A 12,579-nucleotide genomic window follows, 5' to 3' on the forward strand; every position below is an offset into this window, starting at 1 on the left:
CGAGAAAGTAGTTCAAAAAATAAAGATAAGAGAAAAACAAAACTATATACGCAAAATCAGCTGAAGAAATATAAGGGCCATTTGCTTAAAGTAAATTCGACAACTATCTGTAGTGTTTTATAACCCTTGTTTCAGGAAAAAATAAAATAAAAATCAGTGTTAGGTATCCAGCGTAAGAAGATAACATCAAAAAAAACTTGACGAACCTTTTCAAGAGATTGTGTTGCAGAAGCGTTATTCCTTTTCTTTTTGGCTTTGAAGAAATGGTCATAGGTACGATACTGTTCGATACAATTAATCACCGTCCTCGTGCAAACTGTCTCAAACTGCGCATGCTTCAAACTCTCGAAATTGTCTCGCTCTCCCATGATGTCTCTAGCCTCACTTCCCGTAATGACAATTCGTTCTCGAGTGGCATGCGATAACAGTCTACCTTCGTCGACTAGATCCATAAAGGCGGTACCCGCCATACGTTGTAGGGCGTTTTGCCATTCTTGGGAGCACAGTAACATGACTAGCTCGACAGTGCTTTCCTCAGATTTTAAGGAACCGAGTCCTTCAGAGATGAGGTCTTGATTTCGACTACCCACTAACACTTTGGAGAGGTAATGTGAAAAATCGAATAAGATTTCACGTAAGAGATTTGCAGAGGTGTTGAAAATGATTTCGATACGGTCGTCAAGAGATAGAGTCTCCACAGTTCCAGCTCTTGATCTACTCGATTCACTAGATGCATCTGATGATCCAGTAGATGGCTTACCTAAAACAAAATTCAAATAAAGGTGAAAAAAAAATCGGTTATGGTAGCAGACCATTTTCCCATTAAGAAAGTATCTTTCCCTTTCCGTGATTTCGACGAGAATAACTTTTATTTTTATCTTATTACAGCTTCAACAAAAGATTCTTCTTGACTCGAGCATCACTTCCCTAATATCGGCTGTGACTAACAACCAGTGTATAAGCCCTTGATGCAGTTTCTCAATCCCAGTCAAGAAAAATCTTTTGCCCGAAGTTTTTGGTACCCTGATGGGTGAAAGATAGATCTACTTTTCCATGAATACTCATGATTTTACGCCGTTGGAAGTTAGGCAAAGTTTTTTCTCTCAAGGTACCTCTTTCAGAAAACTCCAATCGAAAATGGCGGAGATAGCTTAGTCCAGTATTTAAAAAGGTGTCAAAAAGATTAATTTAAGGGTAATTTTTTGAAGATTTTTGAGGCATGGAGGGTTTACAAGCTTCACGAAATTCGTTCGGTCTATTTCTCGATTCTCAGTTCCTGTAACAAAAACGGTGGTGAGTGTTTGCGTAGTCTAGCATGCTAGGCGACTAATCTAGACTTAGTAAAATTAAGCAAAAAATTATGGAAAGGACAAATCATAGTTATAGTACACGAATTCTAAACGACTCTAGTCGCAGATAAACATCTTCCGGTAAACTTGTCGAATCCAGGAAGTACAAAGTAGCCTTGGAACGAATGAGCAATTCTGCAGAATAAGCAATCAATTTCTGACCGGTGCGTTCGCATGTGAAATGAAGTTAAGAGAGATTAATAATTATTTTTTTGAAAACCAATGTTGGCCTAGTTGATTTTTGTAAAACTTATTTTGTTGGGGGATAAAATGAGGCTAAACCAGTTTCATCTCCAAATTTTTCCTTTCCAAAACATAGATTAGGGTCAAAGAAATCAGAGCATTTTGGAGTCTTTAAATGTAACCTATAGTGTTTTCCACAGACAAAGAGACATTAGATAATAGAATTCAATATATAGATTTTCGAGATTCATATATTGATAACATTTTTTACAGCATTTCAACGTAACCCTAACAAATTATTCTATTTACAACGACAATTTATTAAAAATGACTTGTAGTTTAACTTTCATAAAATCTTTCAAAAATTCTTCCTTGCTCTGTTGCATTTCTCGTTCGGTCAGTTCCATTGTAAACGTATCCAAATTGTCGCTGACGAATTTGAGGAACTTTTTTTCTCCAGCAAAACGTCCATCTATTATCATTTTATCTTTAAAACATTTGCTTTTTGATTTGAAAGCGTGTTTGGTTAATACTTTAAGGAACTTTTCAATTTGTTGACAGTATTCCGTGCTTTTATAAGGCCGGGAAAACAATTTTAGATTCTTGAAAAATAATGTCAACTCCTCTTTGTAAATATTGGAGAGGACCTCTTCAACTTGGTTGAAATCAGCATTTATCAATCTCCTCCTTATCTGAGATGCATTCAATCCTTTTTCGAGAATGCTTAATAGATCATACAATAAATCAAGTAAGGTTTCATTCGCATCAACACAAGTCGAACTGTTTGCTATTTTCCATACAAGAGCAAGCGTTTGCAAAGCCTCAAATTGATGAGGAGTAAGGTCGTTGAATGCAATATCGAACCTAGTCCTTAGTGTCTCTTTAACATCCTCCGATACTTCGTTACGGTCAAATTCAGTGCAAGATAAACATTCGTCGAGTGCATTATCGGCAACTGATTTCAACTGACCCTCTTCGAATTTACCGATCGGGGTACTCTCCCACTGTTTCAAAGATTTCCGTAAAGCAAAGAAAAAAGAATCGAATTCTGCAAGCTTCGCGATTTCGATCTGTTTAACTACTACGGGTCTAGCCATCCCAAAAAACGTGAAATAGATTCTCTCATTCATTTTTTCTTTATAATAGTCATAAAATTGTTTCGTGTTTGTATTTAGCTCGGTATCTTCAGTCTCGATATTACTATCATCCTCGTCAATTCCATCCTCCTCCTTCATAAATCTCACCAAAAATTGATTCAAACTCATTTCACTGTCAGCCATTCCATTTGGGATCTTTAACCCATAATCCATTAAAATAGTTATTCTTTTATTCCTTTCTTCAATATAACTTTTCAATGTACTAGTTATACGGCTTCGTAGGTAAACGAAAACGTCTTGAAAATCTTTAATGGTCTCGTGTGTTTTTTCCATGGTATCGAAACATTGATTTTCGGCTTCCGTATGAATTGCAGATATCTCAGGAGAATTTACTTTATCCTTAGATTCTAGAAACATTTCAAAGAAGAAGCCCGATATCGCTTTCAATTCTTTCATAATAAAAAATATTTTAGAAAGGAAAGGCGTCAGTGACCTTGCTGCACATCGATAAAATTGATCATCAGCTTGGACAGAGCTTTCCCTCAATACCCGTTCCATCGCAGAAAGAAAAGTGTTCGGGTTGTTATAGAAGCTTTCAACAATGTTTACATTATCTCCTTTGCTATCTGTTTTGACAATATAAAGATTGGTAGTGCACCTTAAAGTCAAATTACATTTGTGTTTTTCTATCGAAGACATTATTGTTTCGCCTAAATCTGCAGCTAGAAATAAGATGACGGCCGGCCACTCAAAACCACATACTGTATGTGAATCAGTTAGAAGAACAGATCCCGGGCGGGTTAAGAACTCGTATGGATTTTCCCATTTGTCAAAATCACTGTGATCCTTTCCAAAGACTTTGACGTTAGGTTCGATCTTTGATATTTTTGAAAGAGTGGATGTGATGTCGTCTGTTATAATCAAAATCCCTTTAAGGGTAGATTGGCGTGCGGTAGTCAGTGCTTTTTCTAAAGAATCCGTAGATATTGGGGTGCAACCATTGGGAAAGTTGGGTGGGGGCATTCTCAACCCATTTTCATATCGATAATGTATTTGATCTGAGATAGCTTTTGATTTCTTTACAATTTCTTCAGTATTCCGTAAGTTCAATGCCAAATCAAGTGTTTCAAAACTATCCGTCAACCCTATATGTTTTTGTCCAATCAAACTTGATGCATTGGGTGCGATCCAGATAAAATCAACAAGAGCTGCTAAATCTTCGATCGATTTTACATCAGAAATATCCATTTCGTCTAGAAATACGGCTTTAATCATACCATGAACCATCGCTTCTTTCACCAAAATTCCACTGGCATTCCATAAATCCTGTAAAAGAATAAGAACATTGCAACAGTTTAAGTAGCTTACAAAATATAACTTGAATGAGGCTTGTTTTGGGTCATATATGATGGCGGACCTTCTCTAAAATAGCAGGAAGCTTTAATTGTTTGATTTCAACAGAAAGAATTTTGAGCTAATTACCAAGTATTTTAGTATTGTTTGTGAGCAATGTTACACAGTGTACTTTTTATTTTGTTATGAAAGATATCTTTTAATATTTTACCAAGTATTTTAAGATAATTACCTTTTCAGAAATCAAATACACCATTATCCCATGCGGCTGGAGTTCATGTTTAAGACGCTGAAAATGTAAACTTCGTCCGAGATCCCATTCATCTTTCGAGTAGCATCCGTAAAATACTTTTCCTTTAAACCCAGGGTCCTTGTTCAATAGCAAGGCTTTCTCCTGTAACAAAAAACTTTTTCCTGTCCCGTAGCCCCCGCATATGACAAGCTTATTGTAGGATAGATTATCAACAAAAACTGGTAGCTGATTGGTTGAGTAAAAGACGATATTTTCTCGTGTCAATAATGTGTCGATTGAGTTACTGATATAATCCACCCAATTGGATGAAGTGATTGGTGCTGCTTGATTTTTCTTGGAGATGTGGATTGTAAACACAATGATTCTGAGAAGCTCCTTCAAATTCTCGATTGGATGAATATATGGTATTTGAGTAGGCGATGATACTAGAAATTTCTTCATTATACATTGTAACCATGAAGAAATTTCAGTTTCTATTGTGATGTAATGTGGATTTTCGAATGTATTTTCGTCAATCTCCACACATAAAACGGGAAAGAATGTCCAACCAGAACCAAGAAAATCTCCCAATCTCTCCTCCAATATCTGGTGATATTTGTCTAATTGTTCAAATGGTTTGTAGTTGACAAGCTGTCGTTTCATTTCAACGGCAATGATCAGCTTTCTTGACCAAGAGATTAGACACAGATCAAATTCTTGATGCTTTTTTTTCTTGATATCAGTTAAAAAGTTGACGGATTGCAAGATGACCAAATCCTGCAGTAGATTGCTTTTTGTATTTCTCATTGATGATAATTCTTTGAAAAACCAGTGTTCAATTTTCTCGCCTTGCTCCGAAAGTTCGAGACGGAAAAACCAAGATACAACAGAGTCTTGTGGTGGAGTTGATTTAAGTCGGTCCTCGATTTCACTCTTGAAGATTTTCCTTGGCTCATAAGAATACATGTCGAGAAGCGATATCATTTTTTGGTAAAGAGTAATTTTATCATAATCCAGGGGCATATGTCCTTGGAGAAGATCGATTTCTCCATTAAGAAACTCCGTACATTTTTGAAGAAACGTGTCGATACTCATTTGACAAGAAGGTAAAAAAGAATAATCAACAGCCAATTCTGTTATCATCAAATAGATGATTTTGACATTCAAAATCCAATTCTCATAGTCCACCTTGTTGATTTCCTGTACGTCCTTGAAATTCTGATCTGATTGGTGTGCCATAAATCTCTTCAATTCTTTGGTAAACCAAAAATCTGGTCTATTTGCCAAAGCCTCTTTGAACTTACAAACGATGTTATAATCCAGAATAGTTGATGTCAATTTCGGAGAAAATTGATTTGAGACAAAGACAGGAGGAATGAACACTGGTTCATGGCAGTCAGGCTTGAAAAAAAAAGTGTCCCCGTATTCTCTTTCAAGCAAGAATTCTGAAGCAGTGATCGGGTCATGGAAATATTGACCATTTCCAAGATTGAATTGGGCAGATTGTAGTTGTGATGTTTGCTGTAAATTCTTCGAAATCTGTTCTTTCAGTGACTTTTGTTTGGTACATTTTGATGGATCGATTATCTTCGGTTTCAACTTGAAAATTTCTTGTTGAAAATTTCGAGACATCTCTCTTTCCTTTTTCCTTCTCAATTTTTTTCCTTTTTCAAAAAATTACGAAAAAATTCCCTTCAAAATTGATTGTTTATTTTTAAATTCAAGTTACTATAGAGACCCTTATATAAAAAAGACATAGTTGTGTGAAAAAGTTATCACAGTAGCGCGATATTCCAAGAGCGATGAATTCTCAATAGAAAGCGAAGAGTAATTTATGAATGAGTCATGAATTTCGCATTAAAAATTATTACCTGTATAGGTTTTCATTCATATCAAACATAATAGGATTGACTTTGCACCAAGTTGAAACAGCCTTCCCCCAAACCAAAAAAATTAGCCTGTACTAAACCCTCACTGATATTTTGATGTATCTGACGGTAGCAGAGCTTGTAACTTAAAGTGGGGTTGTGTAGTAACGAGATCAGCCCCTCACAGAAATTTAGACTAACTTGCTCATTTAATCAATCCAAAGGAAAGGTTTTCTTATATTAAAATCCCAATTTGACCTCAACGCTGCCAATTGTTTTTGAAAAATTCAAGACTCGACCCCATGTAAGGGTTGGGTACGCTAGAGATCGTGCTCACATAAAAACACTGATTTCGACTTCGAAATTAACTTTGATCTAACCGTAACGTAAACGTAAGGTTACGCAACGACGGCGTTGTAACATGTTAAAATGGTCTGAAAATTTTAGAAATGTTAAGGGGAAACAGAGTTGACTGCAAACTATGTGTCGGTTCTTGTTTGATCAAAAGACTTGGTTTCACAATGTTGTTCATCAGTCGAGACAAAGGATTTAACTAGCTAAAGCCAGGGAGTCGCGCATATCAGTATCCCGGAAAGGAAAGATGATTTTCTCGATCTTTGAGCGAAAGAATGATGGCGTTGGCTATAAATCGGGAGTGCGTTTTCAACTATCCTATCGACCTTAATTTAGCGCCGACCGCTTACACCGCTCTTTATTACGAAATCGATGAAAAATAACGCCTATAAGGGCCGGAGTTAAATGGCCAATGAGGTAATCTATCTAGATAGCAAACCAATTTTTTTCTTTTCATTGTCGGGTCAAATAATGCTAGATAATCACGATGTACCTGAAATCCTACTGAAAATAAAAAACAAAACACAACATCGCTGGACTCTCGCTAATTCGAACTTTAACTTGATTTTTAGTCCCTATCGACCTTTGTAAATTGCTTTTTATAACTGGAATAACTCCGTAATTCGAACTAACGAGATTCCCCGCGCGAGTTCGAATTAGCGCTAGAGTCAACTCGAATAACAAAAGAATCAAGAAAAACTCTCCGCGCCGGTACTCTAAAGGCTACGACTCATGAATCCCGTGAAAGAAGTACAGTGGACTCTCGCTAATTCGAATTTCCATTATTCGTATCCTTCCATAATTCGACCCGACTTTCTGTCCCTATTAAGAGATACCTTCGTAAATTGCTTTCTAATTAAATAAAGCTTACTTTGGTCTTCGCTCAAATCATGCTCTAAGACATCTCTGTATCGAGCGACCATTAGAACAGCCACAAAGTATATCACAACTAACGCGACGTATTGTGATTGTCTGTTGTCTTCAGACTCGCGATACACCAAAGCACGGAGACGGTTGATGTCCGAATCCTGCAGCAGCTTGTCCGGATCGGTGATGGTGGTCATGTGGCCGGGTATGTTTTGTACGGACACCTAGAAATGGAAACCAAATAATAAACTTATGTTTCAGCCTTGTCGAATTCTTTCGTTTGACATCAAGCTTCAGATTTAACTTAGACTGGGCGCATCCCCGAAATTGATTTTGATATAAGGGATACGTATCGTGTATGAAATTCCCATCTGAGAGTTAGACGGGGGCGTATTTGTGTGTTTTAAGGAGTATAATTTAATGAATAGGCATTCCGTGTGTCTTTACACAAAAACTGAAGGAGAGTCGTACCAGTTTTGTGTAAAGGCGTATTTGTGTGTTTTAAGGAGTATATTTTATCAAACAGGCTGAGTGAACGTTACGCATTCCGTGTGTCTTTACACAAAAACTGAAGGAGATTCGTATCAGTCTTATCGAATTTGTGTAAAGGCAACGGAAACGCTATGAATTGAAACAGGTTACCCCAACTAGGATATTTCTCTGACGGGAATTTTATACACGAAACGCAACCCCTATATCAAAATATATTTGAGGGGATGCGTGCAGTCTAAGAACTCTCTCATCTACCTTTCTTGACCTCTTCCTTCAGAAAATCAACTATGTGGTAACAAAGCATTCACTATATAATCACACTAAGTATACACTAGTACACATTGAATAAGTATATTTTACCTCTTCTGTAGGTGGTTTGGTGGATGCGATCAACGTTTTGATGGCTTCTTGTGTTTCTTTTAATGTCTTTGGATGTAAATGACCACTCTTACTTGGTCGTTCTCTTTGCCTGCAAACAACCCGGTTTCTGGCTGCTCCACAGAACACTGGAATGAAAAGGTAAAAATTTGCATAATTGAGTCTACATAACTCGAACACGCACGGAGAACACAAATTTGTTCGAGTTAAGGAGAGTAAGGCATTGTTAACTAAAGGAACCATAAGACCTGTTCGAGCTGAGGAGACATTCTAGTTAAAGAGACTCAATAGAGTCATTTAAACCGACCTCTGTCTCTTGCTACAACTTATTGCATTAGTCAAAACTCTACCCAGTAAATTAATAGCCTTCTGACATGAAATGGCAAAAACATTTAGAAGAATAAAACAAACAGTAGGTCGAAACGCTCGTTTGTTTCATTTCCTTCCCTTGTAGGACCTATATTTTATTCGTTAAAAACCACACAACAGTGCTTATCAATATCATAAGCGTGGAAGTATGTCCTTTGAAGGTCCTCTGAGGCTTTCGTGAAAAGATGAAGATGTATAATAAAACTAGCATACCTAGACGAATACACTGTCTCAACACGCCACCTGCTGACATATTACGATGTGTTTCTACAGACGCAAAATTAATGGAGCTTGCGAACGCGATGATATCCACAACATTCAAAACACGATTCATGAAGGAGAAAGCAGATTCTAGTTCCATACCACCGCAAGCTTCGAGAACGTCATTTTCGAAATTGGTGGATGTTGCGGACGCCATGAGAGGGAGGAGACCGCCACAACAAAAGATGAGGCTGTCGGATAGGATGGAGACCATGTGGCACAGGTTTACAATGTACATCGAGTTCTCACGCATGGACACGAAATCCGTAATGGACTTTCTTGTGTGACTAAACAGTGGAAAATAAACACAAAGTACACAGCTAGAATATTAACATATCATTTTGTTTTTGAGTGAGCACATTCATTATGAGAAATACACGTGCAAAATAGATACATTTAAAAAACATTAGCTTAGAAGGAGCATGAAAATCAGGAATTCTTTAGTTGACTTTCAGTAAATTATATGGAATTTCGGATATTCAGGTTAAATTTCTACTAATGCAATATCATACTTTAGCTATCGATATCGAACGAAATTCTACTTCATGAACTTTCCTAAATCGTAAAAAGGCAATCTTATCTTTAGAATCTCAAGCTATATTGGCCAGTTTGCCATACGAATGCGGTCTTCAAAGCAAACAAACAAACCAGTACTTACGTTTTCCAAACTTGAATGTCTTTTTCAATAGAGAAGAGAAGTTCAGTCAGCAATTTCTGATGAGCGGGAGACCAACTGAATTCTGGGATGTCTAAGAAAGGTCTGCATTTCGATTTCTCCGATGAAGCTGGTGATTGAGGAACACTGCTCCCATTATCTGCTTGATCGCTGTTGACATCACTGCCATCACCACCAGCACTGGGAGAGCTTGGCAAATTGTCTTTAGCATAATTGGTGACTTTGCTATCAGATGACAGGCGTTTAGAGAGTGGTAATTTCAATGGTGAATCTATAGAATCAGGCTCACTGGCAACGTCTTCGGTAGATTTGACAGATTCTTCTTGGTTGTCCACAGATTCGGTATCTTTGACTTGTTCATCAGTAGTTGATTTGTCTGAAATAACAGTAAGTTACATCAAGCGTATTCTTTAAATTTCGATTTTAGATATAAAGAATCGAAGAATAACCTCCCGAAATCTTCTAAAGAAAACAAAATCTGGAATAACCGAGGCCAGATTAAGGTTACTCATTAACGTATTTAAGGTAATTCAAAGCCCAAAGAGCAGCTAGTTTTGTAAAAACCTACTCAAGCCTAAAAAGTAAATAAATATCTTATATACCTATATCTTCATCACCGCCATTAGTATTTTCCGTTTCATTTCTGGAAGAGGGTAGAGAAGGACTTGCAGATCGTGGTCTATCGTTTAATTTTGGTGAGTTTTTATCTTTCTTCTCTTCACCATCAATTTCTTCTACAGTGGCATCAGTGTTAAGGTTATCAAGACTTTGTGCTTTCCTGATACTGTCCATCTGACCAGAGATAACTGAAGTTGAACCACCTAAAAAGGTTGGTATAAAAAGAATCATCAAGGAAAAATTGTCTTAACAAATAAACCAAGTGAGAGAGCACCAACTTAACCGTAATAAAATATGGGAAAAACAGAACAATTTATCCAAATAAATTTGATAAAAAATAATTGGCTGAACCAGTTCAAAATTTGGTATATTCATTCCCCTGAATCCGATATTAATATTATACCTTTTAGTAACTTTTCGAAGAACATTTTCCTTGTGTCCGAATCTGAAGGCGATTTGTTCTCTTCCCCATCGGTTGCCGGTACCGTAACTTTTTCCGGTGATGCATGCTGGGTAGGTTTTCCAACTTCTTCTCCGGTCTCTTGATCGATGTAAGTTTTCGATTCTTCGTTGTAGATGACGTGTGGGGGACTGGGCTCGTGTTGTTCCATGTTTTTCTGCGGTTCTTGTAAACATTTGACATTGAAAGTGGAGATCTGTTGCAAAATTATAAATTGACACATTGTATTGACATGCATGATGTAAAGATACACTAAAGAAGTTAGCTTGGTGAGGCTGAAATGTGACCAGGAAGAGCTGTATTAAGGACACTCACTCAAAGTAAAGATAAAACTTTGACCAGCGACGGAGATTGATATTTGATAAGCTCCCATTGAATGTTTTTCCATCTCTTATTCGATATTAGGGTGTGGATAAGCTATTAGGACTGTACTGCGATCAGAATCTTTTCTGAACTAGAAATTCGAAGCTTTTCCCTCGAAATAAAAATCAAATTTCCGAAGAATTTAAGTATTTTTCCCTGATTTTCGACGTCATAACCTAGCCTGTATTAAAAGCAAAATTAGCTGATCTTAGGGGTGGGTAAGAGTTAGTCGCACTTACACCTCTTTCGTGTTCATCATATTATGGAGACTTCCCACTATTCTATAAGCTTTCGTTTTCCATAAAAATTTAATTGCTTTTAAAGACCGACTTAGACTCAACTCAAAAGGCTGCATATGACTCAGTTGATGCATGTAATCATTACATTATGAAAAGAGCTTACTTTACTATGGAGAATAGACAATGTGTCCACCCAAACTCTCCATCCTTCTTTCTCGTGTTGGATTGCATACGAAAGCAACATCTTGATAATCGAAAACACTGAATCGCTTATCTTGCTCTCTATAAAACAATATTGCAGTAATGATTTAAGAAAGACCTCAACACGACCCCGAGATGGGGTAGCATCAACATGCTTAATAGGTGATATATTTTTTTCAATAGTTGAAAAATGGTTGACTTTTACTTCAAACTCGAACGGGAATGTAAGAATTTCTTCTTGACGAAAACTGAAAATTTGTTCGCACTAGCAAGAATCCACTTTAAAAAATAGCTTGCTCTTAATTTGCATAAGTAGGCAAAACATTAAACGGAAAGCCAACCTTTATTAGGGTCGAAATCTGATAAAGAGAAAAGCCAATCTTGCCAACACATCAACTGTAATAACAACCTTAAAATGAAAGAAAAGGGTAAACGATAATTGCTAATAAGGAATTAATTCTTGGTTTCTCCGGAAAAAATATTTTCTAAAAAAACTTTTCTAGAAAATCCAATCGTCAGTTTAAAGTCAGTTAAACCCAATGAACTTTTACGTTAACAAGATCTGAGTTAAAGATCCAAGGAAAAATACTTAAAAAAAAACATAATAATTACCTTTTGTTGTCATTATTAGAGTTAAGAAGTATGGTAAGATCAGATAAGAAAACCAGTGTCAGCTCCTTGATTTCTTCTCGTTGTTCCTCTTTAGCATGACCAGCCAATAAAAGGTTCACTACGATCGGTAACACAGCTATGAAAGGGATAAAATGTATTGTATAAATGTACTGTCTACCCTTAGATTGGTAGGTATTGTAGGGTGAGCAAAGCAAAGGTGTTGGCATGGCATGTTAAAATCACCGGTATAAATAAATTGCATTAGAGTGAATTTCACGCATAACGTAGAATAGTTCTGATATTTCCGTAGATATCGGGTTTGCGTTTACAGAAGACGTTGACTATGGTATAGGTGTTGGAATTTCATTGTTGCCTGTCATGACAGGACCCAGGATTGCCACGGGTGATTTTACTTTTTTGAAAATTTTACCATGGACTTTTTCCAAGCGAAAAAGAGTTTGGTACAGGCTAGTGATGACTTACTAGGATGATACATGATGTAAGAAGAGTCCGGCTGCGCATGTCGCTTTTCGGATATGATTTTCGTTGGTCGAGCTGTCAAGAACTAGAAAGAGAAGGAAGGTGGGCAAGGTATAAAAAGAAAACA

General features: G+C 36.8%; 2 protein-coding genes across 2 annotated transcripts in view; both read right to left on the reverse strand.

Moving 5' to 3' along the window:
• LOC136807550 (lipopolysaccharide-responsive and beige-like anchor protein) overlaps positions 1-12,579 on the reverse strand; it is a 50,342-nt gene that overhangs the window by 24,781 nt on the left and 12,982 nt on the right. Inside the window, exons 20-30 of the mRNA XM_067064135.1 lie at positions 12,456-12,537; positions 11,973-12,108; positions 11,702-11,769; positions 11,323-11,441; positions 10,501-10,753; positions 10,082-10,300; positions 9,462-9,855; positions 8,756-9,090; positions 8,156-8,301; positions 7,308-7,527; positions 207-760 (exon numbers count right to left, since the gene is read on the reverse strand). Coding sequence (XP_066920236.1) covers positions 207-760; positions 7,308-7,527; positions 8,156-8,301; positions 8,756-9,090; positions 9,462-9,855; positions 10,082-10,300; positions 10,501-10,753; positions 11,323-11,441; positions 11,702-11,769; positions 11,973-12,108; positions 12,456-12,537 — 2,526 coding nt within the window. The remainder of the gene's footprint in view (positions 1-206; positions 761-7,307; positions 7,528-8,155; positions 8,302-8,755; positions 9,091-9,461; positions 9,856-10,081; positions 10,301-10,500; positions 10,754-11,322; positions 11,442-11,701; positions 11,770-11,972; positions 12,109-12,455; positions 12,538-12,579) is intronic.
• LOC136807551 (uncharacterized) lies at positions 1,766-5,873 on the reverse strand. The gene is made up of 2 exons (XM_067064136.1): positions 4,215-5,873; positions 1,766-3,955 (listed from the first exon to the last, which is right to left on the reverse strand). The coding sequence occupies exons 1-2, from the start codon at positions 5,844-5,846 to the stop codon at positions 1,838-1,840; spliced, it is 3,750 nt and encodes a 1,249-aa protein (XP_066920237.1). The 5' UTR covers positions 5,847-5,873; the 3' UTR covers positions 1,766-1,837.

The sequence above is a fragment of the Clytia hemisphaerica genome, unplaced genomic scaffold, assembly GCF_902728285.1.
Source record: "Clytia hemisphaerica strain Z4C2 unplaced genomic scaffold, Clytia hemisphaerica genome assembly, whole genome shotgun sequence".
In the NCBI taxonomy this organism is placed as follows: domain Eukaryota; kingdom Metazoa; phylum Cnidaria; class Hydrozoa; order Leptothecata; family Clytiidae; genus Clytia; species Clytia hemisphaerica.

Excerpts from the sequence above, each read along its gene's own strand:
- LOC136807551 (XM_067064136.1), bottom strand. The coding sequence starts at position 5,846 with ATGTCTCGAAATTTTCAACAAGAAATTTTCAAGTTGAAACCGAAGATA. Across the intron at positions 3,956-4,214 it reads TGTATTTGATTTCTGAAAAG|GATTTATGGAATGCCAGTGG; the intron begins GTAATTATCTTA and ends ATTCTTTTACAG.